The sequence below is a fragment of the Triticum dicoccoides genome, chromosome 6A, assembly GCF_002162155.2.
Source record: "Triticum dicoccoides isolate Atlit2015 ecotype Zavitan chromosome 6A, WEW_v2.0, whole genome shotgun sequence".
In the NCBI taxonomy this organism is placed as follows: Eukaryota; Viridiplantae; Streptophyta; class Magnoliopsida; order Poales; family Poaceae; genus Triticum; species Triticum dicoccoides.
The window spans coordinates 115,116,770-115,132,867 of NC_041390.1; the positions used below are offsets into that span (position 1 = coordinate 115,116,770).

At 45.3% G+C, this 16,098-nt stretch overlaps 2 protein-coding genes across 3 annotated transcripts; both read left to right on the plus strand.

Annotated features, from left to right (window-relative positions):
• Nucleotides 1-4,161: 4,161 nt before the first annotated feature.
• Nucleotides 4,162-7,223, plus strand: LOC119315421 (pentatricopeptide repeat-containing protein At4g21065-like). Its single transcript, XM_037590051.1, has 3 exons — nt 4,162-5,605; nt 6,191-6,263; nt 6,655-7,223. Exon 1 carries the CDS (start codon nt 4,177-4,179, stop codon nt 5,596-5,598), a length of 1,422 nt encoding a protein of 473 aa, XP_037445948.1. The 5' UTR covers nt 4,162-4,176; the 3' UTR covers nt 5,599-5,605; nt 6,191-6,263; nt 6,655-7,223.
• Nucleotides 7,224-10,272: 3,049 nt separating this feature from the next.
• On the plus strand, nt 10,273-14,123 carry LOC119315422 (OVARIAN TUMOR DOMAIN-containing deubiquitinating enzyme 2-like). 2 transcript variants are annotated; one of them, XM_037590053.1, is made up of 9 exons: nt 10,273-10,412; nt 11,227-11,322; nt 11,420-11,465; nt 12,182-12,290; nt 12,839-12,930; nt 13,007-13,069; nt 13,159-13,277; nt 13,688-13,763; nt 13,857-14,123. In XM_037590053.1, the coding sequence occupies exons 2-9, from the start codon at nt 11,258-11,260 to the stop codon at nt 13,911-13,913; spliced, it is 627 nt and encodes a 208-aa protein (XP_037445950.1). In that variant the 5' UTR covers nt 10,273-10,412; nt 11,227-11,257; the 3' UTR covers nt 13,914-14,123. The 2 variants fall into 2 exon arrangements, with proteins under 2 accessions (XP_037445950.1, XP_037445949.1); XM_037590052.1 differs by lacking the exon at nt 10,273-10,412 and adding an exon at nt 10,440-10,659.
• Nucleotides 14,124-16,098: the final 1,975 nt, after the last annotated feature.

Consider the following 16,098-nt stretch of genomic DNA (forward strand, 5'->3'; position numbering starts at 1 on the left):
GAAATCATATTGTTTTTTGACGATAAAATTGCCTTGAAAACAATTTATATGTGACTCCAAAAAAACTTGATGCTTGATAACTGTAAAATAATATTGTCATTGTTCGTGATGTCAAAATATGCATGGACAAAGGATGTATGAGTCCAAAAGAATGCCTCATGTGTGGATTGAATGGAACGATATCGAAGAGGCGGGAAGATGGGAGAGTACCTAACAATTGATAGGGTAGGCGGATGCTATCATAAAGGTTTCTAATGATAAAATTGCCTTGAAAACGCTTTATTTACGAGGTTGTAAAAACATGATAACTTATAATTGTAATTAATATTATCACTATTTTATATTTTTGATAACATTTTTTCCTTCTCCCGCAATAAAATCAAAAGGACACATGGCACATCCTTGCACGTTATCAGAATAAACACCAATCAAGAAGGCACATCCTTGCAAACTAAGGCATAGCCTAGTGGTGGGAAGGGGTTGATGCCTTCCCACCCATCCAGATTCAAGGCATGATACTTGCAATTTGGGTTGCATCAATTATACTGTAGGGGGTTTCCTTACAATCTTTCTGTCAAAAAACATCAATCAAGAAGGTGAATATGTTTATAAAAACACTAGGCGACCATATTTGGTCAAACAAACATGGGGGCAAGAGTTTGAGGCGAAAGATGAGTGAGTTGAAGCAGAGACAGAGCTGGCCGGGGGTGAGCTGGGGCCATGTCTCCCCTGTGGTCAGATTTTTTTCCCTCACACTTCTACTAGATATTGTGTGGAGTGATCTTTACATTTGTATATATGCCCGGTCCATTGATATAGCATTGCAGAAAACTCGTGTATGTAAGGCAAATAAATCATGTATGTAAGCATAGAAGATTATTCTATTCCCGATGAAGCATGGGGCATCAGAAAACCTTTTGGTTTTGGTGTCCATATCCTATTCTCACGCATCACCTCTTCCCAAACGGAACTGCTCCATGCACGACAAACTCTAGACGATTTTGTGCACGACTAAAGAATCCAGCGGCTGTTGTTCGGCTTTGGACAAGATTCCGCCGCTGGATGTAATCATCGTCGACAGAACGTCCAAATATTTGTCGTCCACATAGCACTGCTCCTTCCCGAAAACAAAAATGCCAGAGTCCCACTCTTCAGTCTTCACATGAGCTAGTCACTTTCTTCTCCTGCGGTCTTGCCTTTTCCTCTCCCTCTCCGCCTCCCCCAAATCCCTGTGAATCTCCATGATCCCCGACAAGCCAGCACAACGACGCTTAGAATATTGCAAGATTCAGACAATGATTCGCGAAGTACCTGTACAGTCTAATTCCCAAGATGTACTAGAATTGATCTTGGCCAATCCAATTCCCATTGCCCATCCAAAAAATGCAGCACAACCTGGGTGAGTTTTTGTTGCTAGGAATTACCACATTGTCCATTAAACAAACAAATTATAATTAGTACATATGTGGTCACGCCATGAGACAAACAGAGTGCCTAGTGTCCTAGAGATTTGCACAAAGGACTTCAAAAAAAAAATACAACTTTAGGAGATCCATATGCCCAACCTAATCATCACCCGACGTTGATCACCGCTGTCACCATGGTGCTGTCAGAGAAAAACACAAGTAGCTGAAGGAAATATGCCCTAGAGGCAATAATAAAGTTGTTATTTATATTTCCTTATATCATGATAAATATTTATTATTCATGCTAGACTTGTATTAACCGGAAGCTTAGTACATGTGTGAATACATAGACAAACAGGGTGTCACTAGTATGCCTCTACTTGACTAGCTTGTTGAATCAATGATGGTTATGTTTCCTAACCATAGACATGAGTTGTCATTTGATTAACGGGATCACATCATTAGAGAATGATGTGATTGACTTGACCCATCCGTTAGCTTAGCACGATGATCGTTTAGTTTACTGCTATTGTTTTCTCCATAACTTATACATGTTCCTATGACTATGAGATCATGCAACTCCCGAATACCGGAGAAATACTTAGTGTGCTATCAAACGTCACAACGTAATTGGGTGACTATAAAGATGCTCTACAGGTGTCTCCGATGGTGTTTGTTGAGTTGGCATAGATCGAGATTAGGATTTGTCACTCCGAGTATCGGAGAGGTATCTCTAGGCCCTCTCGGTAATGCACATCACTATAAGCCTTGCAACCAATGTGACTAATGAGCTAGTTACGGGATGATGCATTACGGGACGAGTAAATAGACTTGCCAGTAACGAGTTTGAACTAGGTATTGAGATACCGATGATCGAATCTCGGGTAAGTAACATACCGATGACAAAGGGAACAACGTATATCGTTATGCGGTTTGACCGATAAAGATCTTCGTAGAATATGTGGGAGCCAATATGAACATACAGGTTCCGCTATTGGTTATTGACCGGAGACGTGTCTCGGTCATGTCTACATAGTTCTCGAACTCGTAGGGTCTGCACGCTTAACGTTCGGTGACGATCGGTATTATGAGTTTATGTGTTTTGATGTACCGAAGGTAGTTCGGAGTCCCGGATATGATCACGGACATGACGAGGAGTCTCAAAATGGTCGAGACATAAAGATTGATATATTGGACGGCTATATTCGGACACCGAAAGTGTTCCGGATGATTTCGGAGGAAACCAGAGTGCCGGAGGGTTACCGGACCCCCCCCCCCACCGGGAAAGTTTGGCCTTCATGGGCCATAGGGAAGAGGGGAGGCAGCCCACAAGGGGCAGCCACGCCCCCTCCCTATAGGGTGTCCGAATTGGACAAGGGAGGGGGGCGCGCCCCCCCCTTTCCTTCTCCTCTTCCTCTCCCTTCCTTCCTTCCCCTTCCCCTCCTAGTTGGACTAGGAAAAAGGGAGTCCTACTCCTACTAGGAGGAGGACACCTCCCCTCTTTGGCACGCCCTAGGGTCGGCCGGCCTCCCCCTTGCTCCTTTATATACGAGGGCATGGGGCACCCTAGAACACACAAGTTGATTGTTTTCAGCCGTGTGCGGTGCCCCCCTCCATCATAATCCACCTCAGTCATATCGTCGTAGTGCTTAGGCGAAGCCCTGCGCCGGTAGCTTCATCATCACCGTTATCACGCCGTCGTGCTGACGAAGCTCTTCCTCGACACTCAGCTGGATCGAGAGTTAGTAGGACGTCACCGAGCCGAACGTGTGCGGATCGCGGAGGTGCCGTACTTTCAGTACTAGGATCAGTCGGATCGTGAAGACGCACGACTACATCAATCGCGTTGTCATAACGCCTCCGCTTATGGTCTACGAGGGTACGTGGACAACACTTTTCCCTTCTCGTTGCTATGCATCACCATGATAGATCTTGCGTGTACATAGGAATTTTTTTGAAATTACTACGTTCCCCTACAGTAGCCTCCACATCCAGATATGGAATAATTTCATTGCAGACCACACTGCATTGGGAACCGACTAAACAGTCTGTCGGTGACGAGGGAAGCGAGTCTTTGTGGCATGTCGGTCGGGGATCATCCCCAAGTCTGCCAGATCTTGATGATGTCGTCTTCATCCAACGTGATCGGAGAAGAAGAGCGCCGCTGCAAGCCGCCATTCACACACCACACTCCAAGACACTCTCATACTCTGGACCAGCCGACGATGTCGTCCAAGAAGACGCCAAGCACCATCCACCACAACCTAACATCGTCAAAACCAAAAATCCGACAAGACAAAGGCTACCTGCTTCCGGGCGTTGCTGATCGAGGCATCGCCAGGGTGGGAAAGAAGTAGAGCCATCTCTATTCCGGCGTGGCTTTGATTCCACCACAAATGCAACACCTCCGAGAAAAACTAAGTCTATCCTATCTTGTCGTCGAAGCGAAGTCGCCGGGGAGGGGGGGGAGGGGGTCCCCGGCCCCTCGGGCCGCAGGAGCGGTAGCCGAAGGGGCCGAGGACCCGCAACCACATAGGCGAAGGAAGGAGGCAGAGAAGATCGCCTCACGATCGCCTGTGCAGAACGGTCGGTGAGAGAAAAGTTGGAACCGCTTTGTGATAACCTTGATGAGTTAAACTGTTGAAGGAGAAGGGCGAGTAGTAGGAGGAAGGTGGGATGGCAGGATGGTACTATTTTTTTCTCTTGTGTGCATATACGCTTTCCCCTCAACATTACGTAAAAAGGATATGCCTTCCGGACTCTCGTTTACATGGCCCCGCCGTCGTCTTCTCCTCCCCTTCCGGCATGGGCGGCGGCGAACGCCCTCTTCCGACGCCACCGACGCCTTCTCCCGCTCCTCCTTCCCCCGGTGTCCCTCTGCGCCCTCCTACCCGTCCTCTCCCACTGCCTCGTTTCCGGCCTCGCCGGCAACCCCTTCGTCGCCTCCCGCCTCATCCTCGCCTCCTCGCGCCTCTCCCTCACATTCTCCCTCCTCCTCCTCTCCCACCTTCCAGCCTCTTCCCTCTCGCCCTTCTCCTTCAACTCGCTCATACGCGCGTCGCCTCCAGGCCTCACCCTCCGCCTGTTCGAACAAATGCGCCGCCGGGGCGTTCCCACGGATAACTACACCCTCCCCTTCTTGATCCATGCCTGTTCCGGCAGTGACATGGCACTGGGACAGTCCCTGCACGGGAAGAGCGTCCGTCTTGGTTACAGCTCCCACATCTTCACGCAGACGGCGCTGATGAACATGTACTTCGGGTGTGGCTTGGCTGTTTCCGCCGGCAGGGTGTTCGATGAAATGCAGGCGAGGGATGTGGTTGCATGGACCGGCATGGTCTCTGGTTATGTGGACTCTGGAATGCACCTTCGAGCTGCTGAGGTCTTTAAGGAGATGAGAGGCGGTGAGGAGGTTACAAGGCCTAATGTAGCAACGTTGGTGTCGGTTGCTTCTGCGTATGCCAGTCTTGGCTCCCTGGAGTATGCTAAGGGGCTGCACGGCTATGTGGAGAAGGTGGGGTTGCGAGGCGATTTGATTCTGACGAATGCACTGATGGATATGTATGGAAAGTGTGGTAGCATAGAGTCAGCTCGTGCTCTGTTTGATTTCATGCATGAGAAGGACCTACTTTCATGGACAACGATGATTTCAGGGTTGGCTTCTCATGGACATGGCAAAGAAGCGGTTGCTTTGTTTTTAAGCATGCGCGAGGTGGGAGTACTGCCGGACTCAACCACCTTCATCGTGGTTCTGTCTGCTTGTAGCCATGCTGGACTGGTGGATGAGGGGATATCAATCTTCAATTCCATGGCGAGTGAGTACAAGGTCACCCCAGATATTAAGCACTATGGTTGCATGGTGGATCTTTTCAGCAGGGCAGGACTTCTTTCACGTGCTTATGAGCTTATTGATAGCATGCCTTTTGAGCCAAACTTGGCAATTCTTGGAGCATTGCTGAGTGCATGCAGTGTCAATAATGAACTGGAGATTGGGGAACTAGTTCTCCAGAAGATTGATTCTGTTTGCTCCTATAAAGGAGGTGCTGGTGTGCTTCTGTCCAACATCTACGCTAACCAGAACTTATGGCATGAAGTTGATTCCATTAGAAGGAAGATAAGAAATGGTACCATACCCAGAAAGCCACCTGGTCAGAGTTCGGTGGCATCAGAAGTTCCTTTCATGAGTTTGTGATTTGGAGGTGAGTGTACCCATTTTCAATTGAGTTGCTCTTGTCATTGTATGGATTAGGAAGTCGTCGCATAAATGCATAGTAATCTTATCAAACGTTGCTTGTTTCAAGTTGAGACACTTATTTTTGGGATGGAGGGAGTACATGCCACTACTCTTCTAGAAACTAGATTTTGAGCATGTTGATTGCTGGATAGAGATCAATATCTGTATAGGCAATAAGAATGACAATATCGTTTTTTTGACAGAGTAAGTTTGAATGACACATTTGCCTATACTTCTGTTATGTAGCAAGACATACATTCTTGTGCTCCAAAACTTGACTTATGTGCATACTCTCCTTTCTTGATGAGCATCAGTTAGGGCTAGTAGGACCTTGTAAATCCTATATTCCACTAAATATTATGTCCTCATATGGGGTTTGATTTTCACATGTTTCCACTTGTACTTTAGAGTTAATATTATTTAGTCTATCAAATATTTCATATTCTCTGCTTTAGATTCCCATGAGAATTTTTTATTATCATGCCAGTCATTATTGATTTTCGAATCTTGGTTAGCTGATCTTTCGTTTTTGTATTCTTCTCAAATGCAGCTTTTAGAGAGAAATCCACTTTGTTGTCACTGTTAACCTTGACTGGCAAAATGGCTGATTTTCATGCGAACTGGTAAGGAAGTCTCATCAATTACTTTTACGACAAGGCAGCTTATGAAGTACTCCCCCGTTCCTAAATATTTGTCTTTTTAGAGATTTTAAATGCACTACCACATACGGATGTATATAGACATATTTTAGAGTGTGGATTCACTCATTTTGCTTCGTATGTAGTCACTTGTTGAAATCTCTAGAAAGACAAATATTTAGGAACGGAGGGAGTAGATATCAGCGTATTATGTCAAAAAAAAGTACTCCCTCCGAGATTCCAGCGTGTCACCCATTTTGTTACTGTGTTGAAATTGTTGTGGCTTTTACTATTGAGTATTAAGTAGCGAGCATATTATACCTGTGGAATCATAAGCACATTGACTGACTGAACTTCTGTTTGCTTTATCTAACAGGAGATGAGGTCTCTCGGCAGCATATTTCGCAGATTAGCTTTCCATAGCGCGCACAGAAACACTAAACTTCATACGCAAACTTCTTCCCCTCACCAACTCCCCCTTATCATTTAGGAGATAAGACAAAGTATACCATCTTATTCACCGTTTCCATCCGAACAAATACACACCATGCATTCATACACCCAGGCGTGATGCCTTCTTGCAGCATTTTCACGGAGAAAGCCTGAGGCTGAACCAGTCAAATGCATTGTACTTAAACTGCCTTACAAATCGCCTGGCTGGGGATCGAAATGTGTGGCCAGGGCCAGGGCTCATGCGTGTGGTGTAACTTCGAGCTTCTTCGTTAACAACACAAGGACGCCCAGAACTTGTCCTTCCGGTAAAAGAATTCATGTTCCTGAACTGAGCTGGAGAAGTATGCCATCAGAGGCCCGTGAGCATGTTACTCCCTCCTTTCCGGTTTAAACCCACACGCATCCCTAGATCGGCAATTCGGCCAGTGTAATACAAATTGTATATTACCAAAGCTATATCATTAAAAAAAATGTCACATGTGAAGTCGCTAACGGTATATTTTTGTGATATATAAACATTGCTCAAATCGTTGATCTAGGTATATGCGTGGGCCTTTTAAACCAGGAAGAAGGTACTCCCTCCGTTTCATAATGTAGTGCATATAGATATTTTAAGAAGTCAAACTTTATTAACTTTGACCAAATTTATAGAAAAAATAATGTACATCTAGAATACCAAATACATATCATTAGATACATCACAAGACGTATTTTCGTATTGTATATATTTGGTGTTGTAGATATAAATAGTTTTTTATTTAAACTTGATCAAAATTTGTAAAGTTTCACTTTGCGGAAAATCTATATGGACCAAGTCAAACTAGTGTGTGTGTGAACTCTGGCACCGCCCACTTGAATGCTACTGCTACTGTGCTCCGGTGGCAACTTGTGGGCATCTTGCTTGGACACCATAACATACTAAATATTTTGACGAAATGATGGATGCTGAGTTATCCTTTTCTTGCGTGGTGGTGTTATATCCATTGCCGAAATGTGGATTAGATCTTCAGTTTATTCGTATCAGCCATATCCATGTGCGTGCATACTAAGCTGCAGGCAAGTTGTTGGGGGTAGGGACAAGGAATAGAGAAACAACCGGATAAAGGTGCCATCAGCTGCCTGCTCTGGCGGCGGTGGGCAAAAGCAATGGGCTCTGTCCATCCTGTTCCTGTATTTTTTTTATGGGACCTGTTCCTGTATTCAAACAGTAGTGCAATGGTGGCTCTTGGGCTGGCTAGGAGGCATGTTCCTTTTTGGAGACTCTTTCTGTCTTTGGCAAAATACCGAGGATGCGTTTGGTTCACATCTTTGTTTTAGAGCATCTTACATACTTGTCTCGGTTCGGTCTGGTTTGGTAAATATTCCCTCCGTTCCAAATTACTTGTCACAGATATAGATGTATCTAGATGTATTTTAGTTCTAGATACATCCATTTCTGCGACAAGTAATTTGGAACGGAGGGAGTACATGCTAAAAATCAACATCTGCATGTAGTTTAGTTGTCTGCATTAGGTTTCATGTATGGGAGGAACAATTAGTTAGCACATTGTTTGGTTGTAAACGGCTAAGCCAACACATATGTGAACTTCAGATCAAAGTTGCACATTCTGATTTGTGTCGTGCTTCCTTCCTCTATATGATGTTGCTTGTGACCTCGTCACTCTGGCAGTAAAATGAGTATCATCCATTGCTCCAATGCAATCCTAGAATGGCATTACAAGATGTTGTTATGGCCACAACAAAACAATAACAACATATCAAGGCATGAACTACATACTGTAAGTGCTCATCTTGAAGTATGGATATCATCTTAGACTAGTGCGAATCTTGGTAGGAGTTCGACCGGTTGGTGGTCTGATCATCTCTCCTCTGAGCTCCCCAACAGCATACAACACTTGCTTGAAGTATCTGGAGATGGTCTCCATTATACCTGGCCAAACCTCGGACCGGGCCGGGCTTCGGGCCGGGCCTAGCCAAGCCCGAGCCAAAAAACCTGGGCCCGAGCCCGGCCCGGCCCGGCCATCGGGCCTAGTTTTTGGGCCCAAGCCCGGCCCAAACATGCAAAAGCCCGTCGGGTCTCGGGCCTCGGGCCGGGCCCCTTCAGATAACGGCAAAAATGACGGGCCCGGGCCCGGCCCGGCCAGGCCATCGGGCTCAAAATCTAGGCCCGAGCCCGGCCCGGGAGCAGCGTCGGGCCGGGCCGGGTCGGGCTTTTTCGGGCCGGGCCGGCCGGGTTGCCCATGGCCAGGTCTAGTCTCCATTGATCTTCCGAAGGTGTTGTGTACAACCCTGAACCTCTGGTTATGATCAGCAACATGGAGGAACATGGCTACTTGCTCTTCCATAGTGGTGTAGATGCTATCTTCTAGTAGCCCCCTGCTCCTGAACGTCTGGACAAGCCTGGCGAAAGGTGCTATTTTCATTCGAAGCATTCACAGAGCCTTTGTATCGTTGCAATCGTAGATGCAGTTCAGATTCACTATCCTCTCTTAATTTCGGATTAACATCGAACCATACCAGATGAGAGGTTTGTCATTCCGACGAACAACTTTCCTATGAACCAACAAGATCCAAGCCTGAACCATAACTATCAGCGCTGCTGCTTGAACTAAAAGCTTCGTCTGTTCATCCACAACCTAAGCGACATTCATGGTGTGGTCAACAATGGTGCAATCGACCCTAAATGCTCCTACCAAACGACCTAACAGAGAAGGGGGGAGGGGTAGCTCACCAGTTTCGGGGTTGGGGGAGGCATGGCCGAGACGAGGATGGCCGGACGGAGTCAAAGAAGAAGGGGAGAAGCGGCTGCTGCTGTCGGGGAGTGTTGCTCTCGCCATCGACGCTGCCGTCGTCGCAGCCGTATATCTGATTCGTCGACGCCGCCGGTGCCAATAACAGAGGAGGACTTGCCATGGGTGAGCGAGTAAAAGGGGTGGTAAGGGTATATTTCGCGCCATCCCGCCTTCGCCGATTCCCCCTCCTGCCATCTCCGACTGGATCCTCCCTGCACCGCGCTTTACGCCGCGTCTTCCTTTTGCGCCCGACTTAGCATGGCTCGCTGGAAACGGCCGATTCAAGCGTTTCCAGTGAACCAGGCTCTGGGCTGCTTTAAGTTTCGTGTCGATGCGAGTCAGGCCTGCTTGCACGGAACCATACGACCCAAATTCATCTCGCTCGGGTCTGATTGGGCTGTATGCAGCCTACCAAACGCGTATTGAGAGCTCGAAGCTGTTCTGAAGAAGAAGAAGAAGAAGAAGAAGAAAAATCTTGCTCAAAGAGTGTCAATCCTATCTGTAGAGTCTAGCGTTGTCTGGCTTTTGCAGTCACCTGATACGGGTATGGTACCTACTCCATGTGGCAATTGGTTGGTTAATCAAGCTCGCCACGCTTCCTAAACGAAGTTCCCCCATTAGCGAAACGCATGGCTGGAGGATGACGTTTTTCTCCCGGTGGGCCAGTTTCTCAAGTCCCTTGCACCCGATTCTCTCTCTCCTCAAAAAGAAGTGCCTTGCAGCCGATAACATTTCAGGCAAAGTAGGCCGCCTGGAGCCAGGCAGGACACCTGGACCGGGGAGCTCTGCTCGGCCACCGCAGCCAAGCCCCAGGAGCGAAAGCCAAAACCGAAAGCAGAGGCGTGCCAGATCCGCCCAACTTGCCTCCCGCTCCCTCCCTCCAGATCAGGTTCCTTGCTTCCTCCCGTCGCCTTCTTTCTCTTTCCCATTCCGCCCCTCGCCCGTTTTCATACATCTCCCTCCCCTGCACCTGCATCCCCATCCCCCGCGCTCCTCTTCTCTTACCCCTCCCCCAATTCAGAGCTCTCCGTCGATTCCGACGCAGCCGCCGCCGACTCCTCCTCCTCCTCCTCCACCACCTCACCGGAAGGCCGCCCGGCCACGCGCCTGAGCGGAATCCCTCGCCCTGCCTCCCGGTACGTACATGTTCGTCTCCCGCCAGCGCTCCTCGCGAGGTTTGTGTGCGTGTGTGTGTGCGCGCGCGCGCGTGATTCCGCCTGCTTGCTTCTCCTTCGCCGTAGCTCGCGAGCGCCCGAATCCCTTGACGCCTCTTGCCTGCCATGCCACCTGATAGTGCGGGATTGGTTCGATTGGCCGTTTCTTGGTGGTAGTTGGCGAGTGGGTGGATTGCCTGGTTATGGTGTACCGTCTCGTTTGCCTCGTTATAGCGCCGCCGAGCCGGTAGGAGGTGCCGTTCGGGCGTGGTACCTCGCCATTACGCGGGGTTCGAATTAGCAGATCACGCGTCCGCGGTACCTGCTGTCGTTAGTTGTTACGTCACGATGTCAACCTGGGCATCTTCTCCCTGTTCCAAGTGAAAATGCACACTGTCTCCAGTAGTAATGTGTATTACTATGTATTCGCTGTTATTTTTCCGTTATTTTTCAATCTGACGTCTAATTCCAAGTGGAAAATGTCGATTGGGATGTGTGCAGTACCAGTCCTATTTGAGCGCGGTTCTGAATCTTTGTTCACCGTTTCAGTGATTCAGACGTGTTTCCTGGCTGCGTGGAAATGGATGGCGTTGTTGTGAGGAGAGTGATCCCTTCGGACAACAGTTGCCTCTTCAATGCCGTCGGGTATGATTCTGCACCTGTATATGCTGCACTAGTAAGGAAACGATTTCGCAGATGATGCCGTCGCTGACTGTGCTTCTCAACACCTCTCTTGGTGCAGTTATGTGATGGAGCATAACAAAAATAAGGCTTCTGAGCTCAGACAGGTAATTGATTCTGATGTCTGTTTGGCAATTTGGCACAACTGCTGTGTTGTCAGAGCCAACTGAACATTATCGCATCGGTTGATCAAAATATGTCATTATATAAGTTCTAGAAGAATTTTATCTTATATCAGTTCAATTAACATCCAGCAACTCATATATGACTCTTAAGATATTTCGGTATTGTCGTCAAAACGGCATGAGACCATCTCATCCAGAAAAGCTGTTCCAATCAATGCAGTTGCAAGTCATCACACTACTGGTTTTTGACAGAAAATTGAGACCACAACACATTTAATGTACAGTAGAAAGAGCATAGCATGCTTATCAAGTACCCTAAACGATTTTAGAATGATAAGCTTCAGTCCTCCAATGCGGAAGTAATTGTGCATCATTCACATACCAGCAGCTTCAAAACATCAAAGTCCTTGAAATACTTCCACGATATTCTGTCCTTCAAATCATGTGTGTAAATAACCTAGACGTGTTCTGCCTGTACAATCTATCTGTAGAGAACAAAAACTAACACGATTGAAGATTACATTAGCGTAGGTCAGATAAATGAAGCAATAAAACATTATTTTGTACACCATGATGTTCCTTTTAGCTAGAAACTGTTATTTACAAATTGTTGGACTGTACGTGTCATCTCATTTTTGCTTACCTTTCTAAACTTACAGTGCTGACTTTGCTACTTTTTATTCCCCGTTTGCTTGAAGGTCATAGCAGCAGCGGTTGCAAGTGATCCTGAAAAGTACAACGAAGCATTTCTTGGGAAACCAAATGAAGCATATTGTGCTTGGATTATGGACCCTGATAAGTGGGGAGGTGAGTTTCAGTGCTATGATTCATGTGCAGCAATATCGATGATGAAACTACTTAGTTTGAAATGCTCATGTACAATTTTGTTTGAAGACTGGTAGCGATGCAGTCATATCATGTCCCAGAATTTGCATTAGACATCCTCTTTGCCCCAAGAGAAAAACATAATATCGGGACCTTATCCTAAGAAAATTGCCATGACTCAAGAACTCAGCATTCCTCGTTAGGCATCTCTACCATAAAACTATAAGCCTCCATTAGTAATATACTACTACCCCCGTAACTAAATATAAGATGTTTTTGCAGTTCAGTCATTTAGTTATGGAGGTAGTAGTATTAGTTCATATTTCATATGTTCTTGTTCTTGTGGTGCAAAGCAACCACTTGTAACATGACGCACTCCAGTTGGTCAGTGGAGGTGTATCTGTTCTACATCTGTTACAGGCATAAACACTAATTTTCATATAAGTTTTTCTTTGATGGCGGTTTTCATTAGATGTCAGTGTGTGCTGCTGCTTAGTTCACTAATTCACCTTTTTTTTTTCGTTGTAAAGGTGCCATAGAACTTTCAATTCTGTCAGAATATTATGGGCGTGAAATTGCTGCATATGACATCCAGACAACACGATGTGATCTGTATGGTCAGGTCGGTGGCTCTATATGTTTACTTCTGTTTGTTCAGAATCTTTTGCTAGTTCTTAGCTTTACATCCGCTGATACAGGGGAAGAACTACAATGAGAGGGCAATGCTCATTTATGATGGGTTGCATTACGATGCTTTAGCAGTAAGTTTTTGTGATAGCAACTCACACGATTGAAAACGACACAATGCGGTATTAACTAATTTTATCTGTTTTTATCAACAAAAATTCAGACGTCTCCAGCTGAAGGGGCACCAGAAGAATTTGATCAAACCATCTACGTTGTTGACCAGAACCGTTCAATTGGTCCAGTAGAAGGCCTTGCTCTGAACTTAGCGAAGGAGGCACATAGGTATGTATTTGTCTATTATCACTTAAGTGTTCCGAACCATAATGCTTATTTCAGCATGTAACATTTATATTTTTAACTCTTCAAACATTGATTGTGGCTAATGGTCAATGGTCAGCAATTGAACTGAACATTCTAATGAGTAATGCATATGGAAGGTGTTGTAACACGATGTAAAATTTGCACTGATAATAATTAAAAATAAATGCTCGTGACCTGTTCTGTAATTAATGTGGTGCTAAATAGCTTTCGTCCTTTTTTAAATCTGTCAGCATGATCACGAGTAGCCGTTTTAGCTTACCCATCTGGTCTCGAGATTGTCAGAAAGCAGCTGTAATCTGTCAGCTGACTATAAACCAAGATAATATTTTGGTAGAAATGTTACTGACTTTGGTTGGGCATGCAATTTGTAGGAAGAGGAGCTACACAGACACCACAAACTTTACATTGCGCTGCGGCGTGTGCCAAATTGGTGTCATTGGTCAAAAGGTGAGACTCTCAATGCCTTAACCGCACAATATTTCTATCAATCTGTGGGGAAACCTATTTTATAGGGATATTGAAAGCCCTTAAACGTTGCAGGAAGCTGTGGAACACGCACAAGCCACCGGCCATGTCAATTTCCAAGAATACAAATGACCGTAGAAGATATACTAGTTCTTCTTCTTCCGCTGTTGTTGTACACTCATTTGTTGCAATTGTTTTCTTCTTCGGCCTGATATGGTACTATTGCAAAATATTAATTTGTTAGAGTAAATTTCATAAGCTCCAGTTTGGATATTGATTTTGATGTTCATATTGACTGCTAACTTGAAGAATTGAAGATCCAGTGATCAATGTATCTAGTAATCTGTTGTGATCTTGTTCTTTTTTTTTTGGTCGTTCAAGTGGCTCCACATGATAAGGCCTTCTTTGGTTTATAGGGTAGGAATATCATAGGAATAGAAAAATTATAGAAAGTGAGGTGGCATGCATCTCACTTCCTATAGGAAAAGAGATGTCACTTGATTCATACGATAGGATTTTTTTCATTGAGGCCTTCTTTGATTTATAAGGTAGGAATATCATAGGAATAGGAAAATCATAGGAAGTGAGGTGGCATGCATCTCACTTCCTATAGGGAAAGAGATGTCACTTGATTCAAGGATAGGATTTTTTCCATTGAGTCTAGGCTAATGTTTTTTTCCCTTTGAAATGTCAAGGATTGACTCTTATCCTATATAGGATTAGGAATCTATTCCTATAAACCAAAGGGCTTTATAGAAATTTTTCCTACAAAAATCCTATCCTCTAAAAATCTTACAAGATTCCTTTAAACCAAAAGAGGCAATAGAAGGATTTTTCCTCTGAAATTCCTTTTGGCATGGACTATCTCATACATTTCGGCCCTCTTTGATTCACAGGATTTTCAAAATGTGGGAATAGGAAAAGTATAGGGTTGGAGTGGCATGCACACATGAATCCTACATGATTAGCATAGAGTGTTTGATGGCACAGGAAAAGCGAAGGAATTGTAAAAAGAGGTTGGAGTGGATGTTAGATTTCCTATGAAATGTAGTACAAAAGATTCCATAGAAAAAATTCCTATGGGATCCAATCCTATGAATCGAAAGACCAACATAGAAGAAATTCTTAAGGATTTCAATCCTCCAGAAATCCTATAGAATTCCTTTGAATCAAAGGAGCCCTTCTTGTGCGACACTGAAATGCTACTTCTCAAGTTTGCTGCTCTTCTGTTGCTTTGAGATGCCTTCGGGGGAACCCAGCGGGCACTTTTCCTGGGCTGGGAGCGCACTACTTGGTGCGCCCAGCCACCACCATGTGTCGCACGCAAGATGCACCCTCGAGATTTTGTTTTTCTTTCTGCATGTGTTTTTTGTTTTATTTTTTGGGGGGTTTGGTTTTTGCTTGATTTTCCCTACATTTTGGTGAGAAAAACATTTCTTTTTGTGCTTTCCGGAAAAAAGAAAAGCACAGCTATGCTTTCTCGAAAAAGAAAAAAAAACACAGCCTATGGTTCCACGAGATGTATGGACGTGCTTTCTGAAAATGAAAAAATGCAGCCGCCTGTGCTTCTGTGAGAAGTACAACTGTGCTTTTTGAAAAGAAAAAAAAGGCATAGCTGCGCTTTCAAGGAAAAAGAAAAGAAAAAAACACAGTTGGGTTTCATTTTATTCGGTTTGATCTTTTCGGTTCAGTTCTTTATTCCCAGTTTTTTGGTGGAAAAAAATTCGTGGAAACTTATTAACATGCGATCTAGTTTTGAAAATCTTGTTGGGAAACATAGTAGAAAACAAAAAATTTCGCCCTACGATCACCCAGAAACAATATGAAGGTACATAACGGGTTGTCATCAACGATCATTACCGACTTCGGGAGTGCAGCGGAAGTAAACGAGTTGATGTAGATCGTATTTGAAGTCCCTCGAACGTTGATGATGATCCCGTGAATCGTCCACGAACGATCCCTCAAACGGAAGACCGAAAGTATGTCCTCTCTACTTGGTTGCAAGCATACGGTCTTCACGATCCGGCAGCGCTTCGTCGTCTAGAGCTAATCGTCGCCGGAGAATTAGAGGGAGAAGATTAGAACCACACGGGGCTTCCAATTATGAGGATTAGTGATGGCTAAGGCTCGCTCTAATTAGTCAACTAGGACCAACTAGAACGTGCACTAGATCAACTAGAGGAGGCTCCAATACTTGTGTATCCATAGGGTGGAAATCCTCTAGTATATATAAGTTAGAGGGGAGGGAGAGGGCATCTACCAAAAGGGAAGGAGCCCCCTTGGTGCGCCAGCCTTGTGTGTGTGTGGGGGGGGGGGG

Excerpts from the sequence above, each read along its gene's own strand:
- LOC119315421 (XM_037590051.1), top strand. The coding sequence starts at position 4,177 with ATGGCCCCGCCGTCGTCTTCTCCTCCCCTTCCGGCATGGGCGGCGGCG.
- LOC119315422 (XM_037590053.1), top strand. The coding sequence starts at position 11,258 with ATGGATGGCGTTGTTGTGAGGAGAGTGATCCCTTCGGACAACAGTTGC. Across the intron at positions 11,323-11,419 it reads TGCCTCTTCAATGCCGTCGG|TTATGTGATGGAGCATAACA; the intron begins GTATGATTCTGC and ends CTCTTGGTGCAG. Across the intron at positions 11,466-12,181 it reads AGGCTTCTGAGCTCAGACAG|GTCATAGCAGCAGCGGTTGC; the intron begins GTAATTGATTCT and ends GTTTGCTTGAAG.